The following is a 21082-nucleotide window of genomic DNA, read 5'->3' as shown; positions in this document are numbered from 1 at the left end:
TCTTTGTATTTGCAGCATAAATTTATTCATGGCAAATGTATAACTGTTTGTTCTTTACCTCAAATATCTCCTCTTTGTTTTTTTCTCCGCAAATATATTTACAGAAAGCTATTACAACTTCTTCCAGACTTTATTTTGGGAGACTAAAGAAATTTATCCCATCTCACAGAGGATGATTTGTCCTTTTCATCCCAAATAGGCTTCCTCTGCACCTGTTGCAATTTGAGTGAATTTTTATTGCAAATGAATGATCAGAACTTTATGAAATATTCTATGCTCAGTTATATCAGTGTACTTCCTTCTTGCTGCTGAAAAAGCTGGTTCTCATATCTTTTAGTAGCACATTCGCTTTTTCCACATCTGTCACATATTTTTAAAGTCCAGTCTTTCTGCAGTAAGGAGGCAGATAAGTTTTTATTTCAGTTTAGAGGGAGAAATTTTGTTTATCAGTCACCAAATGTGTGAATTTTGACTATGTATTATTTCATGACTTTTTCATACTCCACCATCTCCTAATTATTTTTACAGGAACTTTTAGTCCTCCTCTGACACAAATTAAAAGGAGTTTTCAGTACAACAGCAGAATTTACTGGCATACTCCCACTTTTTATGACAATTTTATTACAAAAATACTAAAAAAGACCAGTCCCAAAGCCAGTTTATGAGAATTTCTGTTTGTTTGGAGGGAAGCTGCTACTACTTTCTCTTTCACAGTCTTGCCATGTCCATTACAATTCCTCTCTTTGTAACCATTTTCTCTATCTGACCATCCCCTACTACCAGCAGTACAGCATCTGGTAAAACATGGGAAAAAAGCAACAAGTGACCCTGACATTAACTGAGTTGGTTGGAGCATGGTGCTAATAACACCAAAGTTGTGGTTTGATCCCTGTATGGCCGCTCACTCAAGAGTTGGACATGATGATCCTTGTGGGTCCCTTCCAACTCAGAATATTCTATGATTCTAACTGAAAAACTCTATGGGATATAATAACAAATGCCCTTGGGAAGAAAAGTAAAATAAGACCTACCACAAACTGTTTTCACTAAACAGTAAAGTAATAATCTTCCCTTTCTTAAGTCACCCAGATCTTTTAAAAAAATTAATTTAAAAAAGGCAAAATCATTACATCAGTATATAATTGAAATTTTAGAATTATTGTTTCCAAATGTGTTCTAAAGTCAAATTGCCTGTATTTATTTTCTCCTTCTGAAAAATGAGACATATGACAAAATGTCATGTATCACCAAATTAAAAAAAAACAGATCCTTTTTTCCCAAGAAAACACTGAAAATCAAAGGGTGAAAAGGTGAAAGCTCATTTTTTTTTCCTGGAATAAATACATTTTCATGATTCAGTCATCTCTAAAAAAAATACGTAGAAAAAACATGTTTCTTCCAAAACCATCTGCAAAACAACAATCCACCTATTAAAATACAGATATTCAGCTGAGAACGTTTTTGATTTGTATTATCATTATGGAGTGAAAAGGATAGGGAATTTCTTTGCTATAACTGTTGGATAAACTTACGAGAGATCTTTTTGGGTATGTATGTCTTAAAAGGCTCCTCTTTCAACAAAGCGCTTTGTATAATTTGCATCAACATCTGTGGGCCTGTTGAGTTCCTTCTTTATTCACATTTCACTAGACCCATAATTAAACCCTCTTAAAAAATGCATCACTTCAGGTGTCCTAATGAAGAATCCTGGGGAAGGTGGTAATAGTTTGCTAAGGGCGAGCAATCCTCTACTTACAACTATTTCTTGCAAGATTCATTCTCTTCAGCAGATGGAGGGCTGCAGTAAAAGACAGCAACTGAGGGCTGAAGAGGTCATAAAACTCTCAAGGGCAGGAAATTACATAGGCATATCTGCCAATGAGGTCTATTTATGAAAAGTCATTAGGCATTCCCAATCTCTTCAGTTCCTGCTTCCCCACATAAGAGAACAGTATTTAAAGAGTAGTAAATGCCAATCATCTTGTTTCAATTTAAGTTTATTCCTCTATTTTCTTTTATATGGTAAGCATATAACTCATGCCAAACACAAAATGTATCCACCTGCTACAGAAAAACCAATTAGATGTACAAGCAAGTAAGGGATTTTCTCCCTTGAAACTTGATCCCGCAGCCCATGGAGAGTTTTGAAGCAGTAAATACCTAGACAGTATTGATATCACTGATTTGGCTTTTGTTTCAACACAAGGTTTACCCCCCAGCTCTAACAGCCTTTGAAGGCCTCACATTATTATGCCACAGCTGTAAGACTCAGGAAGCAGAAGTCACCTGCCTCTCAGGAGCTGTGTCACACGCCAGGTGACCAGACCACACTGTGGACCTGCCTTCCTCCTGGGCTGGAGAGCACTGTGAGCTTCACTGTGAGCTTCATGTGCCTTTTCCTCTTAGGCTCTAGACAGCAGCTGTGAGCAGCTGGACCCAGGCTGCTCCAGCAGGGACAGGTATAAACCTTAACAGGGAAATTGTTACTAGAGGCACTGGGGTTTTTGCCAGAGTAAGGAAAGCAAATTTAGACTAACATCCATAGGTATAGCTATGCACAAAAATCATCAATATGTGAAGTTGTTTGTATAAGGACCTGCAAAGAAAAGTGATCAGAAGAACTCTGATGTCCCCATATAGGCACTTTATTTGAATGCATTATGAGGTACTATCAGAAACCAGTGAGGTACCAGTAGAAGCAAAAAGTGGAAAAGCAAAAGTAAATTTCAAGTAAAGACAATTATTAAATGCTTTCTGCAGTCTATTGATTTATCACTTTGATTAGTACTGAATATTAAAAAGATGACAAAATACTGAAAACAGTAATTAAGCTAGGATAAAGAGGGTTGTGTTTTCTGAATAGACTACATTCTATCAATAAACAAAAGCAAAACTTGGAGTGGAACATGCTCTTAGAATAGTAAAAGCAATGGTACCTCTGGGAAATAGACACACAAATGTTTAAAATAATATCCTTATTATAAGGACTGTGAAAACCAAAGTAGAAACAGGCAAATAAAGAATGAAAACAAAGAAAATTACTGTATAACTGATATGCAGCCTTGTCTTTAAATATGACAATACTTACACACATTCATATATACAAATACCTACAGACACCTCTTCTGTCTGTGCATTTATATGAGGTTACATACCGAATGTCAAAATGCTTGCAACTGAGCACCAGTCAAAATGGGTTCATAAGTATTTTCAGTGTATAAATTCACAGTGTCCCACAGCTCCTTCTAAATATTTCTAGTTTATTTTGCATCCTTCCTAAACAGCTGTGACATTTTACATGTCTTTAAAAAATATTTAGTGGCAGAAAACAAAGACAACCCAGATCAAAAGATCTTCTTGTACATACATCTCAGTGTTTCCCAGACCAGCAGCTTCCCCCAGGCCAGTGAGAGCTGCAGAGCTGAGCTCTTCAGGAACAGATGAGAACATTCTTCAAGAAACACATATTCAAATATCCCGTGAGTACAAGGGACTACTGATCAGAAGTTATTCTGTCCCATGACTATTATCTTTTCTATTTTGATTTCAAAGTCTAAATGGCTGAAATTCATTTTGCTCCCAAGTGAATGGCTCTATTAATCTGCAAAACCTTTGCATTATCTGGCATTATTGAAAGTGAACAAAAAATAAACTCAACCAAACCAAATGGAAAATATAACCTTGTATACTGCACATCTAGAAGAGCTTAAGGAGATTTTGGGCACTTAGTTCCCACTGACGTCAGTGGTAAGATTAAGCACTTAGGGAACTGTACAGGAACAGTTGCAGGACTGCACGGTGTAACTGTAAGTTAATTTCATCTTATTAACTAGAGTCCCATATTTTCAGTTTTGCTGAGAGCATTCCAAATGTGTTGTGGGCATAGTAAAGCCAGACATTCCAAGCTAAATGGAGCACATGTTTCATTGAAGTTATTAAGCAAAGGATTAGAAAACTTTTAACATATTTTTCCTACAGATCTACTCTAAATATTCAGACAATTGTATACCTTTCAGAATTGAGATAATAATTTAACTCAATGACTTGATTAAATTTCCAAACCGGATAATTGTTCTTTAGAAAAAACATCTAACTAATGCATCTAATTTATAGCAGATCTTAAAATAAATCATACAGGTCATTAATTTTATATTGCAAAAGGTCTAGATATTAGATTAAATGTTCAGTTATATATACTGCACAAGAAAATTAACAGGTCACATTGGCTGCCTTTTCTTCATCATCATTTCTTTGGGAACAACTCTTCAGCCACATGGCATGTCTTTTTCAAGGTAAACTGTGCTGTTGAATAATTTGAAGATTCTATTTTTAAACTATAGACTATACAATCTTTCCATCAAGGAAAGAATCTAAAAAGTTATTGTGCTCGACTCCAGATCTTAAAGAATATGGGGTTCTTCAGAGTTTAAATTTTGGAGTACCTCTGCTGCTGGTATATCACAAAGCCAAGCTCAGTTACAATATCAAATCTTTTTTTTTGCTGCCTGTGACTATGTAGTGTAATTTAATGAAAGACTGGGTACATTTTATGTGTAGGCCAGAAGAAATGTTAGGAAGTCACAGACTTTTTCTTCTGTCCTTGTACACTGAGGCAGAGGAACTCATGCTCTTATTGAAAAGCATCTGAAGGGAGCATTTGGAAAAAGGTCTCAGTAATGCCACTATCCCTGGTTTATGGCATTTCTCCAGATTTCTCCTCTTCTAAGAAGATTTATATGGCCTTCATTATCTCCTTTACATAGATGCAAGAGGTCCTGAATGAAAGCCTAGACTCTTCCAGGCCTCCACTTCTCTGCCAAACCTTTGTTCCAGGAAGTGTGGATCTCTGCCTGTTCTATTGGCCTCACATAACTTCCACTTCTAATTCCTGCTCGTAGCATTTAAGGAAAACTTAAAAAGTAAAAAGTGGGAAAAGAGGAGAATAGAGTTGCAGAAAAGTGTTCAAAAATCTAAAATGGCAAATAAATACAACCCATAACTAAATTAATAACTTCACCCAGAGGTGTGTGGGGGGAGGTATTTGTTTTGGGGGAGAGATTTGGGGGTGTGGGGGAGATTTTTTTGGGGTAATGTTTTTGTTGCTGTGGTTGGTTTTTTGGTGTTTTTTTTAGTGTTTGTTTTTGGGTGTTTTTTTTTTTTTTTTCTGTAAAGCATATGTTATTATTCCCATGAAAGGAAAACATATTCCCTGATTTAAGAGACTGCAGCTCTACTCAGCAGTAAGCTTGAATGGCATCTTACAAAAACAGAGAGAGGAAAAAACTAGTCTTGGATTGCCAAATATTTAAATGGAAGTTAAAGAGCTGTTGGCAGGATGGTGGAGTTCTGATAGAAATTGCAAAGATGCTATCAGCTTGTGTTTTAGTGAATAGTTCTTGTATATTCAACTTTAAGTCTGTAGTTCCATCACTATGAAGCATACAGTGTCTGCTCTGAAGGTTAAACATGAAAATACAAATTAAAACTGTGAGGTTTTTTCTTGTTTCTGCACTAAAATTGATATGTGTGATCTTGGCAAGTCATTCAAAACGCCAGTGCTCCATTGGTAAAATGAAAATAAATAATAATAGTTATTAGATATGGCAGTTTTGTGGCTAAATTCATCAGTATTTAAAAACAACTCTAATAAATGGTGATGATGAAACCTCTAGAAAACCTTATAAATAGTTTTTCCAAAATTCAAAGCTATTCATTCTAAATCCACAAATGCTAAGTAAAAAATATTACAGCACAAATACCAAGAGATGGGAGGGAGAAAAGGCACATGACATGATTTTAAATCATGAAATGCACATAGGATTTTTCACCGAGTTTGTAGAATGATGGCTATTATTCTTCAAATGCCATTTGGCTGGATAAATAATAAACAGCATGAATAGATACAGTTCAGTGACTTTCCAATACTTTGGCAAGTGGGTATCAGAATCCTCAAGGGAGTAAGAGCAGAGATGCCTTGTTACTGATAAAAAGAGCAAGTTGAGGGAGATGGGCATCTCTGAATCAGAAACACATTTTAGGATTCTTGTGAAAGATGAAGACTGGAGCAATTTGCCTCGGCAAACAAAGATAAGTGATCTACCATGCCAGTTAACAAGTTAAGGAAATACAGCCCACAATTGCAGAGGGATGTGCAATGAGAGCAGAACATGTTTGACATTCAGCATCCTATGTTTAATGAAGCCATTACTTTGAGTTATATCAGTGTTTTCTGCTGGGATTTACAGTGCCTCAAGGATGGTCAGAGGATACTCTGTCGAGCTGCAAGTTAAAGCGCTATTGCCACAGCACAGCTGTAAATAAACAGGAAATTACCATAGGGCCAAAAGAACTTAGCCTGTACTTATCTTTATCATCATTATCCAATTCTTTTCCTCTTTCCCCCTCAGAAAAGCATGTTTATAGGAGTGTGGAAACAACTGGACCTTTGAAGAAATACTAAAAACCAGAAGTAACCCACTCTGCCTTCCTGGCCTGTCCTCCCCCCTTCCTGTAATGCCTGGCTAAAACAGGTGTTCAGTAACAAAAAAGGAAGCATTGCTCCTGAATGCCTAGAAGCATAGCCCAGCACAGATCCAGACAAAAAGTCTTTTCATTCCTAAGATATTTTTTACAATGAATCCACTGATAAGAGCAGTCACCTGGTAGGGAGATACAGGTTGGGAACCTCTCCTTCCCAGTTTACCTGTCCTATATAATTTAGAGATTTATAACATTTCTTGAACTCTGCAACACAGCTCCTCCTTTCTATGATTTTCAGGAGTAAAGAATCAGAGAAAGCACTTCTCTCTTTTTTTTTTTTTTTAATAATTACTTTTTTTAATACTGAAAAAGAAACTGAATTAGAATAGTAAGTGCAGCATTTTCCCCTAAAGGGACATGGCTTCCCTATAGAGTTTCTGAATATATCTTTTCCTATCTTCACTCTCTGGCTCCCTACAGATTTAAATTACAGAAGAAGAATATCTGTCCTCAAAGTAACCTAGTTATTTAATCCACATGGATGTTTTGATCTCTTTCCTCTAGCCTTCCATACTGAATAGCCCCACAGAATCACTACGAGTGTTAAAATGTATAGAGTGAACTGAATCAGGCCTTTCATTCCTGCCCAGTAAATATTCTCATAGCTCTCACAGTCAACCCATGGACTCTGCTCTTCTTGCTCCTCTTTTTCACATTTCAAGAGTCTCAAGCACTCTGAAACCAAATGTACTTCCTTTAACCTTAGAAATAAGTAAATTACACTATCATGTATTATAAATAGATAATACAAATAAAAACATCAGTAATGAAACAGGCAACCAGAACCTTTCAGCCTCCAAATCCCAAATGCCTTCAAATAATATAACCAACAACTTAGGGAAATGCAGTGCATTTTCAGTACCAAGGTAAAAATCATTCCCATTCATTCACTCTCTTCCTGGGAGCATACAAGCCATGCTCACTGCCGTGGGAAAGTGGTATCAAGCTCTACCGTGACCAAAGATCCCACACGGCAATACTTTACATACACTAAGGGTTATTGAGCACAGTACAAAATTAGAGAGAGGGCTTTGTGGGCTAAAGACTCATTTCAAATTGGCCCAAACTGCTCTTATAGGAGTAAACTGTCGCTGTGTTGAAGTACGTGAGGGCAGAATTTAACCTCTTTTCTTCCCCCTAAATTAAATTCTAGATATAAAAGGCCCTATAAACATTTCAGCAACACCTACCAGCATGTTCTAGCACAAGTCAGTTTGGTGAAGACTTTACATATGCACTTCTCTTCAAGCACACACTTCAGTCACCTTTTTAAGTGCTGTGCCAAATTGAGACTTGCAACTATTTTTCTTTTTATAATGAATTTACATCTTTTCTCTCTTTGCCTTCTCCTACTTTATGGCGAACCTCAAAATGGATTTGAATTCTACTTAAAAGTCTAAAAAAAATTTCCCTAGATCTCCAAACAATAGATTATTGGAAAAAGAGGGAGAACACTTTTTCAGCTGCAGAGAAGCTCTGTAACTGTAGCAGCATAAGTATCAGACTCTCTATTAGAGAGATAGAGTTAAAACTGCAGTGGACTTATGATGATCAATAAAACATAATTGTGGCCATGCAAAAGATAACCAAACACTGGACAATCTCCCTGCCCACAAAGTTTTTAAGTTTCAGTAGGAATGCTGGCTTGGTATGCACCCCCACTAAGCTGTGCCATAAAAGAGCAGAATAGGGATAAAATAATGAAATTCGAATACAGGCATGGGAGGGTCAAAGCTTAAGCTGAAAGAACTAGTTTTATTTTATATCCTACACTAACTATAGCAAACTTTCGTGCAGTTAAAGCTGGACATAAATTCCTATCCTGAAGACCTTACCTTCAGTTCATTTTCTATACATGCCTAGACAAAAATGTGATTCATTACATCACTGGGTCATCCCTTGAAGCTAACAGCAATTTTTTTGTGTAAAGAGTAGAACAATAAACCATAAATTTGCATTCAAGAATCAGCATGTAATAAGTGTTTACACTTAAATTTGATGTGAGCCATGTGTGCTTATTGCTTCTCAAGCTCAGGCCACATTTCAGTGCCTTGGAGACAGATCATAAAATCTAAGTGAATATTTAGTTCACACATCTAAACGTGTCTCGCACATCATATAAAAAAAAAAATTAAAATAAAATCCCAATGCCCAGCTCTTCAAGAGGAATGAAACATGCATGCATTAGAGGAGAGATTGTTACTCTCTCTTCTCATCCACTACAACAATATAGGAAGGTGGAAGTCAGTTTTCCCCGCCTGCTGAAAGATCCTTCTTCCCACAAATCATCTCAGGATTTGCAACAATGCTGCAAAACTTATTGCCACTGTTGCAAATGTTCTGGGGCTTTTGAGTCAACTAAATTCCAAGGTGCAAGATCAGAGAAAAGTCTTAAACATCTACATCTTTTTCAGTCCACTCATCTGTAGCATACCACTTGTATAGATTGATATAGTTTAGCAAACATTTGAGCAGAGTTCTAAATCAGGTAAGCTTTCCATAACTGGAGCCTAGAGATGAAACACCAAGTAATTCAAAGCATAAAGCCTGTTTGGGGTTTGGATTTTAATTTTTTTTGGTGGGTTGTTTCTCCACCCCTTACCCCCACATCCCCACCACCCCAATGGTTTTGTTGTTCTTCTTGCTTTCGTGTTTTATTAGGGTTTTTTGGTTTGTGTTGGGTTTTTTTTTCCCCCACTGATGGTTCTATTAGATCTATTATCTAAAGGATAATTTAAATTTCTTTTCAAATTATGGGGGGAGGGAGGGAAACTCATATACTTTGCAAGATAAGAATAACAGCATTTTAAAATTTAGCTTTTTTAACTTATCAGCATTTCTTCAGAACAAACAAAACCAACCTGATTAAACAGCAGATGCTGAAAAGCACTGGTCTGCTGGTCTATCAGTTCTGTTTTCAGTCAAATACTCTATAGGAAACTTCAGCATGATTTATAGCATCAGGAGTAGAGTATTGTACATGGACTGTATAAATACATGTGTTACAGACCATTTGTCAATAATCTTTCTCCTTAAAAGCTCGTGAAGATACAGTATCAGTAAAAGCTGGCATCATATTTATGCAGCAAAATAATAATATTCTACATCTTGCAATGATCATTTTCTGAGGAGGATAAATGTTTTGAACAATCAAAGCATTCTAGTCAGCAGTGCTGCAAACTGATTGCTTTGGAATTCTTCTGACTAGTAATTTCTGAATCTAGATTGTTATTCTTAAAGTTTAATTACAGGAAAAATAATTTTACAGTTTGTGGAACACTATCATTCTCTTCTCTCCAAGAACTCAAAGACAAAACCAAAAAGATTTGGATATAGTCCTTCCAAGTTGTCAAAGTGCCAACTAGCAGAAATCTGACCCAGTATTTGTCTATTCTTCAGACATGCTTGTGTTTAGGAAAAAAACTTATCTCACTAGACTATAAAGTGTGGCAGTTTGGGATCTGTTACATAAACAGCTGAGAGACAAACCCCCATCCCGACGCAAGCCTGAGCAAGGAAAGGAACACCAGTAATGGCAGAACCTACAGCAGTCTCAAACTAAGCCTTGTTGTCTCTACACTAATCAGAACCCTCAGTCAGCTCTACTCTGGATTTTTTTCCAGAAAGACAGGTTACTTGATCAGAGATCTGACTGCGATTTAAAATCTGAGATTAGGGAATTCAAGGATAAGAATGCAGAGAGAAATTACACCCCTTAATTTGGTGAAGCAAGAAGAAACACAGGTCACTGGGCAATTGCAGAAAAATTCAGCTCTGATTCTGAGACAGAAATGACGAATCTTTAATTTTGGCAAGGTTGTCACTTTTTCAAAATCACCTTCTTATTTGTAAAATTAGGATATTACCTTATTCTATAGGGTTTTGCAAGAACAAGAATACTAATGAATATAAAGCATATATCTATGATGATTTTGGGAATAATTAAACTGTAAAATAAGTGTTTGCAAACAGCAACGGAGAAGTAGAGCATACAGATTGCCTGATGAAAAGTATGGGAATCAAAAGTCTGAGGTTGAACATCAGAGTACTTAAATAAAGTTAGGAACACAAGCTCGATTCAAGCTTGCAGTACAAAATGGAATGGTAGAACTGCCAATCCTCAGGCATGTCAGCTGAGTCAGAGTGTAAACCCACCTCCTTTTAAACACTAGACTGCTTTTCAGGATGTATACCTGGTAAGCTCAAGCAGATGACAAAAGATAATGGTAGTTCCTTTTCTCCATTCAAATGGATAGGTTTACTACAGGAAGAGTCATTTTGCAGGTCATTTATGCTATTCCAAAAAATGGCTCTGAATTGAAACAAAACCAGTGTTACCAACTCTGCAATCATTGTCCATGTAATTGTGCATGAATCAAAACAGGGGGTGAAAAAGCCAAGTATATTAGGTCAAAAAATAGACAGAAAAACAGGCTAAGGAAAACCAGATAAAGACCGACAAGCTTTCAAACAAAGCATACTAAAATTAAAACTTCTTTGCTACTGTGGAAACTCAAACTATTGTCAATGCCCTCGTTACCTTCTGTGGCACATTATACTTGGGGCTGCAGCTATTTTACCACATGACTGAAGATTGTGAAAGGGAAGCACATTACTGATGGCCTGTGGTGCATGGGGGCATGTGGAACAGACATTCGTGACACAACTGCTTCTCATCTCAGGGAAATACTTGCTGACCTAGATAGTCCCTTCTTAGCTGTGCTGTTCTAAGTAAGAAATTGTTAGGTCAACTTACTACTGTTATTATTTCATCTATGCATTGGAAACATAGAAATGCCTCCAACAGCTTGCAGAGCTTTGGGGAGGATAAATGCATCAACATGAGCCAAACTGGAAAGAATTATGGTTTTGCTTAGTGTGATGTTTAATAGAGGAAAGAACACTTTGGTTTTCGGTGGTTGAATGTAAACATGAAAAACTGTGTATTTCCACAGTCTACAATTATACATGTCAATTATTGTCTTGCATAATTTGCATAATAAACTCATTGCATTACACATACATTATTAATAAAAACTTTTTTAAAGGAAAATTAATAACAGACATCATAAAAAGTAGAAGGAAACCAGAACTGATGATAATCTATAATGGTAATTCATGCTAATCATTTTATTTGTTTTGAGACCACAACTTAGATCAGTATATATAACTTTAAATAGGAACCAGTAATAAATTGTGTTGATACTGAGGTCAGGTTTCCGCAATACACCAGATACTGAACTTCTAGTCCATAAATGCCTTCACCGCAAATAAAACATAAATCTGTTATCTTTACAGCAGCTGCAATATGGAAAATATGATCTTTTTAATTTTGTTGCCTCATGTATATCTTATTAACCAAAAAGACAGAAGAAATATGCTATATAGTTAAAAAACCCAAACCCCTAGTTGTATGATCAAGAGGACTGGTTTTTTTCAGCTATTCTCTCCTTTCCTGTCATCAAATTAAAGTAAAGTTTCTACAAGATAAAATGGCCTGGTCTTACAGGGCTCGCATAGCCAAATTTTCAACAGTGATAAGTCTCAATTAGAGATGACTAAAAAGTTAATTTTCCATCCTAGTCGAAATTTTGATCTTATTCAGACTAAAAACGAATAGCCAATGTTTGCTGTAGGGTATTAAATGAAAAATATGTATAGGTACACATACATAAACTTCAAAACAACGTTTGTTTATACATAATATAGCAATTCTAATCTAAAAGTCCAATTGAAAAATTTGAAATGAGACATTTTATCATCAAAACAAGAAACTCAAAATTACTTGTTTTGGCACGTCCTAGTTGAAATATTTGACAAGAGCATGTCAAGTTTGACATAATTTTCCAATTACAACTCGTTCTTTCTTTGCACATTTTTTGACTAAACCGATATAACACCTGGTAGTATTAAACAGAATTCAGGTATTCTACTTATCCAGAGTTTTTATGTTGTTCTAAGTGGATTTTTAATGCTCAGTGGTTTTGAGCATTAAAACTTTCATTCTCCTTATAATTTTATTTTTACTTTCTCTGCATCTTACAAAATGTAGTCTTTTCTGTTTCTTTTTCCCTCTTTTTTAAATCTCACTTGACTAACAAGAGCAGGTCTGATCCACCTGACCTAGAGCATGGTCACGTCCACTACCAAAACAACGCAAGTGAGGAGGAAGCAATCTCTGAAGCAGGTAGGAAGGGTAAGGAGGAGAGGAAGAATGAGGCAGAAGAGGATGGGCCTAGGAACTCTGAAACCTGTCCTGCCACAAAGAAGCTCTTTACAGGAAGCCTTGGGTTTATATCCCTGGGCGACTGAGGTTGAACTGCAAATACATGCTGCTTGGCTTGCAAATTCAAAAGGAGAGTCATACAGACCCACACAGGAAAGTAAAAACATGCAGCTGGAGAATATCATGGAGCAGCTATCATAATAAAGACTTATGCTGGCTTCCAGTTCTCTATGGAGGCCAAGATAGCATTTTCCAATGGATTTTTAGTTCAGCTGCTGACTCACAGAAGAAGAATCTGCATAGTGATGAACACTCTTTAACATTTCATCCTTCAGAAAACACTGAATTTACAATGGATGATACTCGCCTTTTACAGTCAGCCTAGTAGCAACTCATATGAAAAGAAAAGCTGCAATTATTCAGCACAGATGCAGTTTGCACATTATGACCAAAGAGGGGAAAAAAAAAAAGGTAATACTTGAATAGAAGTAAAAATTAAATACACCTCAAAGTGCTTATTACTGGATAACCACAGCATCCTATTCTGCTACTAAACACAGCTGAAATTTCTGAGGGAATCTGCCCTATGACAGCAGTTAAGGAAAGCTGCAGTAAATACTACAAATGGCTTTTCATCTCTGTAACATAAGCAGCCCTTTGACACAGTTCAATTACATCTCTAAAGTAAAGGACCCAAGATCCTAGTATCAACTGTGACACATATATCTGAAACATTGCCAGAGATAGGTTAAATGGAAAGGTTTATATATTCCCTTTATGCTACTGTCCCTATTCAAATCAAGGATTTCTCACTCAATAGAATAACATGGGAAAAGTAATGTTTGGTAAAGACCAAAAAAGTCACAATGAGAATATCTTAAAAAAAAAAAAATCTGCTTATAATGGAAGCTAGGTAGTGTTCATATTAAAAGGTAAAAGTTCTAAACAAGTAAGAACAAAATCTGATTTTAAAAGCCTTATTTCATAAGAATGCTAACTAAAGCAGCATTTTAAATGTCTTGTCTGCAGCTACAGAATAGTGTGTAAAAAATCACATTAAAGCCACACATATAATTGAGAAATGAGAGACAGAGACCTCAAGCTAAGAGAGCACTGGAATTCATACTTGTATTTTATCCAGCTGCAGAGTTCAAGGTGAACCCCTGTGTACTTAAAACTATCCACACAGAATAATTCCAGATAGATGGGTGAGATCTTGAAAGGTCACATTGTCCAGCTGCTTGCTCCAAGGCAGGAACAGCTGCCTTTTTGGATAGAATGACATTTTGGACATATGTTTATCTAACCTATTTCAGTGATGAAGACTACTCATAGATAATCTTCTCCCCTAGCCTTATCGCTTAAAGTCTGCCTTGCTGCAATTTCAGTCATTAGTTGCTGCTGAGGACAAATTATTCCCTCCTCTGTGGAAGTCTCTTACACACTAAGATTGTTACTATGTCATCTCTTACTTTTAGTCTCTATAGCAGTGTTCTTTCCTTCACGCAACAGTGCTCAATTAGTCCACATATTTCTTAAATGCTGTGCTCGAAACTGAAGGGAATATTCCTGTTGGGATCTTACCACTGTTGAGTAGACCAAATGCATCATTCTTGTGATGTCTTGCCTTGTATCTATCTTCATATTAATCCTTACATTTCTCTTGATGCATCATCCCAAGAAGATGTTTTCTGCACTTGAAATTGTGCGTTCAACTCAAGTACCATGTCTGAGCCTGGACTTGGCCTCAGAACCTGCTCCATTTTCCTGTTTCAGAAGGTTGGGCCAAATCCAACTCGGAAATACACTCCGACACTCTGTCTTTTGGTTGAAGGAGATGAACATGTTACACAAGCTCTTTCAAACCCAGAATTTAAAGACACTTAGTGCAACTGATTGCTCAATGTTGACAGCAAGGAGTGCTAACTGAAGCTATGTTTATTGGTTGGATGAAAAAAAAGAAAAGAGGAGAAAGCGGAGGAAGTGTTCCATGATGAGACACAGCACCCGGCACTCACAAACATTACTTCAGGGCAATGTTTTATGCTCATTTGTGAGAAGCCACAAACAAAAACAAACCCCACATACACTTAAGCATGACCTCTCTGCATACTTCTCCATAGAAAGAAAACTCATAGGTTCTTCCAGTCCCTGCTGTGATTATGCAATTCTCCAATTTAGGAAGTATGGCATTTGCCAATTGCAGTGCCTTAATACTCCCAGTTCAACTCTCATCAGACCTAACAGTTGGATATAATTCCACACGACTGGCAAGCTTGCAGCATCATAAATGCTCCCATCAAATTACCTTTTTTTCCCTCTGTAGAGCACCCCCAGCAGAGGGTTACCTTAACCACTGCTGCCTTAAATTCCTTTAGTATTCATTTTTCTTAAGAAGGATGAACCACACCAGGAATTCAAAATACCAGTGACCCCAGCTGTGTTCTCAGTCTAAGAGACTGCAGCCTTGATAAGTTTTAAAACCGGGGCTGCTACAGAGTTTTCTTTTTCTCCAGTGCTTTCAAGGTTACAAGCAGCAGAACTGCTCAGTACTTCACACAGTCCAATGAAACCACAGTGACTTTTATAAAAAGCAGGGTCAAATGATGCTTTTAATGAGAAATTTTTATCTCCTTTGTGGAAAAAAATCCAGTAGGATTCAACAGAGCATGTTTCTTGTGTGATAGTTGTCTTTGGCATAATTCAAAGCAAAGCAACCTTTCAGGCATTGCTTCACAGTAGTCCTGCAGGAAACAAGATTCAGGTCCAAACCTCCATCTCCTGAACTCTGTGCAGGTGTAGGGACCTGCAGCACTGCTCCACCAAAAATCTGTGAAAAAGTCCTTAATGAAAAATGTTAAGGTCTGTGACTATTTTCCTCAGGGGGTCTCTCATCACCTTACACTATGAATTTCTTCATCTGCCTCCTTCATGGTCTGAGGATTCTCTTCCTCAAAAGGAAACAGCCCTCTTGAACTGCATTTTTTTAGAGGAAACTGGTATTCAGCAAGGCAGTAGATGTTGTCACAAAATTTTGCTCTAAATGGCCTGTATGCATGACTAATAAATTGTTGATCAGAAACAGAGAACTTCCCAGATTATAAAGACCTTTTCCTCACTTACTACATTTGTTTACAGTGTAGAGAGCTAGTTCCCCTATTATTTATCATCAACTGCCAGTTAAGTGTCAGACAAAACCTAGCACCCGAGTCAAGTATTTCCTGGGTTTTAAGTGCTTGCATGAGGATGTAAACTCTGAAGAGGAATATTTACAGCCAAACAAAAACACTGTTTTCCCCAAGGGAATTTTAAACCTTGAATGAACTATGAGTATTGATCTTACTCTAAATCTGTGGAAATGAGTTTCTGTAAAACTGAATTAAAGACCTTATTATAGTCTTAATTTACCCACTATTTACCAACAATATTTCAAATCACTCCTTCAGAGGAAAAGACAATGACAAAAAACCACAAAAACAAAAAAGGAAGAACCAGTAAAAAAGTTTAAAAAAAGATTACTTTTTTAGAGGGAATCCTTAGTAAAATATATATGATATGCAAATAGGATTTGCTCTCAAATGTCACTAGGATTTTCTAACCCAATTGTCCCTGTTTACATATCATGTACAGAAAAAACATACCTGATATACATGTTGTCTAATACTGTATTTCTTTTGATACTTCTAAGATAAAAAGCTACGATAAAAGCCGAAGGTCCTAATGTGTAATGGTGAAAGTTTGGTTTCAGTTATTGTTGTTTTTTTTTTAAAAGAGTAAAGCTCGGGCAATATACAAAATGTTACTGTTTCAGCAGTAGATAAATGCTAGATAAACACACCTTAATAGCAGTTTATCCAATAAAAATAATTCTACCCCCATCTGAATGCTGATGCCTGGAGACAGCAGTAGTCCAATGAATATAAATTATATGAGGATTCTGGAACATGCTTTGACAGAATAAAAATTACAATAACAGCCTCCTAATTCTGACTGATGACATTTGCAAAAGAATGTAACACTTTCAAGACTTCTTGTGGCAACACTTCAACAGCGAGCCCTCAATTGTACAACTGGAAGCCTTAATTACTGTGTGAGCTTTCAAGGGTCTGCTTCACCTCACTAAATTCATGTTGTATTCAGTTTTACTACTGTAAAACACAACACACACACACAAACCTTGTTTCTAAGAACTTCCATCCTGGATTTATAGTATTTTTATCAACAAAAGTGAAGTTCTGCCCGGGCCCAGGGGAGGATGGATGGATGGATGGATGGGTGGATGGATGGATGGACAGACGGCTGGCTCCTGGAGAGGAGCCGCAGCCCGCGCGGCGGGCGCTGCGCCCTCTGGCGGGGACGGCACCGCTCCGTCCAATGCAGCCTCGCACCCTGATCACAAAAATTTGGGTTTTAAAACCCCCCCGAGACAGCCAGCATGCCTAGAAAATTATTGCACTTGAATTGGTCCGACCCGATTTTTACCCAGCAAGGTAATTCTGAGGAGCTGGCAAAAAAAGGCCTTTGTATTATTTTTTCATCTATGTTGAAATCCCTTTGGTAGCATCCTCAGAAATCCTCCATGGCTCCAGCTCTGCCCGGGCTTACCAAAAGTTTCCATTTCTTGATACTGTTATTCCATTCATTTTCAATAAGGTGTTTGTTACTGAGTATTCATAGAATATGTCAAAAACAGCTTCCCATTAAGAATTTGCAGCTACTTCAAACATTTATTCTTTAATTCTTTAAAGGTTTTATCTGAGCTGATCTAAAGGGATACAGTAGCTGCTAAATACAGTAAAACTTTGAAACATTACTTTTTATTTTGACTCATGGGACCTGAAGTTGAATTTCTGGTTTTACATAATTAACCTCTTCTCACTGATTAGACGCAATCTCTCACTGTATTTTTTATCCAAAGAGCAGCAGTATTACAAACAAACAAACAACAACAAAAAAGGAAATAAAACCCTAATTCTGTAAATTACATTTAATTATTGCTATCATAATACAGATTTTTTTAAGCAAGAGGAACAGAAAAGATGCCCAAGTTATAAACATCTGGCTGCCAAAACTAACATCAGGTTTCCCATCTTCCTAGTGGAAGAAAACAATTGCTCAATTGCTTGGCATATTTTCTTCAGACTGTATTAAATATCAGAATAGTATTTGCCTGATTATAAACTCCTTCGTACTTTATAGCCCATTCAGGAAGATATAAGACACTACTAAATGATTCATGGATAAGCAATCCATTGGTATACCTTCTATTTAGCACCTCCTGGTGCAGACATAATACAGCTTAATAGCCTAAATCAGTGATGTGCAGAGTTTATTTGTCCATTGATAAATTTTATTAGACTTAGTCAGTACTAACGTCTTATTGTCTGGATACAGTGGCTGGAAGATAATAAACTTTGTGAGTTCAGTCCACAACATAGTAATTCTCTTTTTCTAATCTCACCCCACACTTTTTTCCCTTATAACTAATGTTAACAAATACCAAGACTTGTTGGCTACAGCCCCAAGTGCAGCAACACAGCGTTTGCAGCAGTACATGAAAAGTCTCCTCCTGGTTTTTCCCTTTGGCCCCAAGTGACATGTGAGCCCCAGCAACCTGCTGAGCTACCTTGTCATTTAACAATTCCAAAACTCAGTGGTAGGCCCCTGGCTAGGAAAATCCTGCTCTGTCTAGCATATAATCTCACTGGTTATTTAAAAAAACTACCCAGTCTTTCTGGTTCGGGTCAGTTACGCTGTGACCACTAAACTTTTCACGTCTGTATCAAACCTTTAAGAAAAGGAAGAAGGGGCAGTTCTATCGCACCGGGGAAGCCAGTGGGCGTGTTTCATCTGATAATAATCTGGCTGGTGTTTCAAATATACAGGCAGAGCTTTTGGAAATACCTGTAAACAAGAAGCTTCTGCAGGCAAGGTCCCCTGACGCACAAACCCCACTACTTTTCTCACTATCTGCAAGTGCTATCTGCCAAGCTTTCCTTTAGCAGCTTTCTCCACTACAGCACAGGAATACAGGATACAGAAGGCTTTAGTGATCAAAAGGGACCTCCATGCTGAGGGGAACAGTGGCCCAAGAGAAAGCACTACAAGTGCTGTGTGTCACACATTAACAGGTGTTTTAGAGAAGGACTGACAGGAGGACCCCAATACTTCACAAGCAGACTTAGTCAACAGAGTGAGTTTCTCACTCCTAAAGAACAGGTCACATAACCGCGGGGGGCTTCTTCCATTATCCTGCTCCTTCTCTCAACGCCCGGTTTCCAGGGAAGCTGCAAGCTACTGACTTCCGCGGGGGAGGAGAGTGCCCGCTAGGTCTTCCAGGCAGAATCTGCAGGGAAACTTTGCCTGCCCTCCACGGCTCGCTGCCGGGAGAGCAGGGGGGCTCGCCGCGGGAGGGAGGCGGGGGAGGCTGTCGGGGCACCCCAGAGCTCCCGGGGACGCCGGTGTCTCCGTACCTCCCTTCCCCGCGCTTAAGCGGAGCCCCTCGCGTCTCGCACAGGGCTGGGAAGGAGGCTCGGGGAACACCGCGGAGGGGCTGGGGAAGGGAACAGCACCGGCTCCCGGTGATCGCAGGGCAGATCCATTAAAGGAGGAAAGTCCCGAATCCCATTAAAATAAAAACTGAAGTCATGGAGAGCTCTTTCCGGAAAAGCCCGGGGTAGGGAAAAGTGAGAAGCCGGGACCCCGGGCCTCCCTCAGGAAGAGGGGGAGCCAGCCTCCGAACGGCATTTGCTCTCTCCGGGTGCGCGGCCCGTGGAGCTGCCAGCTTAGCCCACACCGCGGGATGCTCCGAAGAGGCGGCCCGGCCCCCCGAGCCGACCCGACCCCGGCCCGGCCCCGCTGCCCCGGGCCGGCCCCGCCCGGCAGGTACCGGCTTCGCTTACCGCGGCTCTGCCTCGGCGTCTCCCCGCCGGAGAGCTGGCAGCGCTCGCTCAGGCACTGGAAAAGTAATAGAAATCCAGCAGCTAGTTTGCTCCTCCGCAGCCTCGCCATAGCACGGAGCCTGCCGAGTCAACTCTCCGGGTGCGGGGTGCGCTCCGCTCCTCGTCGGTGGTGGGGAAGTCTGGGGGGCGGCGGAGAGCAGCCCTAGCAGGCGCCGAACCGCCCTGTCCTCGGAGCAGCGCTCATGCAGTGGGGCGGCAGGGACGAGCCGCCGGGGCTGAAGGCGCTGGACCGGGTCTGGGGGGCGGTGGAAGGGGGGGGCTCCGTCCCCCTAACTTGCACGGCCGCGCCGCTCTCAGTCCAGCGGCATCACTGCTAGGGAAAACAAGCCCAGCCTCGGCTGCGAAGTGCCAAACTCTTCCCTCCTCGCAGCCTGCTGATAGATTTTAGGAGAGCCACTGAGATCCTCCCTTCCTGGCTTGCCCCCACCCAGCTCCCTTCCCCCGCAGGGTGAGGCAGGGTGCCTGAGGGACGGAGCCTCTCCTCGGTATACCGCTACCGAAAAAAACCCTCAGAGGGAAACGAGCGACGAAGCGTTCCAGCCGGAGCCAGCGGATCAGCCCTGAGCCCGGAGCAGCACCCGGAGGGCGGGCGGGCGGATGCGCCGCGGGAGAGGATGCGCGGGCGGCAGGGAGGCAGGCGGAGGACGGACGAACAAGTTCTCCTTCTGTTTCAGGGCGGTTTTGGCGGCCGGCGGTGCTATGCGGGGCCGAGGGCAGCCGCGTGGGGCGGGCGCTCCCCCGGCCCGCTCCGCGCCCCCCGCCGCCGTGCGCGCCCGCGCTGCCGCCGCCACGCCAGTGCGAGCAGGGGGCTCGCCCGGGGCCGGGTCCCGGCCGCCCCTCGCTCTGCCTCCCGCCCCCTCCGCACGGCGCGGTGGGGCGCAGGCGCCGGGACTCCGCCGTCTCTCCCGCCGCTGGCGGCCGAGCAGCGCTCCGGCAGCAGCACAGCGGGATGCGCCGGCCGCGCTCCGCACGGAGGTCCCGGGAGGTTCTGCCTGCCCGGCACCTGGCACAGCGCAGCTCCCCGAGCCTCCGGTGCACGGCGTGGGGCTGGGGCCGGCGGCGCTGTGCGGTTATGAGGGGGAAAAGGGGCGGGCGGCATGGGAAGCCCCTCGGGACGGAGAGAGCCTGGCCCAACGCCGCCTGCTCGTTCAAAAGTTGCGTCCAACAAAAATGAACATGTGAACATGCGTCTGTTTGGCGGACGACAACTGCAATACCACACAAAACCTCCAACCCCGTTCTCTGTTCCCCCTCTTCCCCTAAATTTTCCCTGTGCTTTCGGGGAAAGCAGCCTCTCCTCTACATCCATTTCCCCCTCCCCCCCCCCCCCGCTCCCTCCTCCCACCCTGTAATT

At 40.3% G+C, this 21082-nt stretch overlaps 1 protein-coding gene across 1 annotated transcript in view; it reads right to left on the bottom strand.

Moving 5' to 3' along the window:
• Nucleotides 1–20114, bottom strand: part of PLXDC2 (plexin domain containing 2) — a 254160-nt gene extending 234046 nt beyond the window's left edge. Inside the window, exon 1 of the mRNA XM_051802444.1 lies at nucleotides 19669–20114. Within this exon, the coding sequence (XP_051658404.1) occupies nucleotides 19669–19777 (109 nt within the window). The 5' untranslated portion in view covers nucleotides 19778–20114. The remainder of the gene's footprint in view (nucleotides 1–19668) is intronic.
• Nucleotides 20115–21082: the final 968 nt, after the last annotated feature.

The sequence above is a fragment of the Manacus candei genome, unplaced genomic scaffold (genome assembly GCF_025592945.1).
Source record: "Manacus candei isolate 608988 ecotype Guabito, Panama unplaced genomic scaffold, ASM2559294v1 h1tg000056l, whole genome shotgun sequence".
In the NCBI taxonomy this organism is placed as follows: domain Eukaryota; kingdom Metazoa; phylum Chordata; class Aves; order Passeriformes; family Pipridae; genus Manacus; species Manacus candei.
The sequence above is the reverse complement of the archived record's forward strand: the minus strand, read 5'-3'. Positions and strand labels throughout refer to the sequence as shown.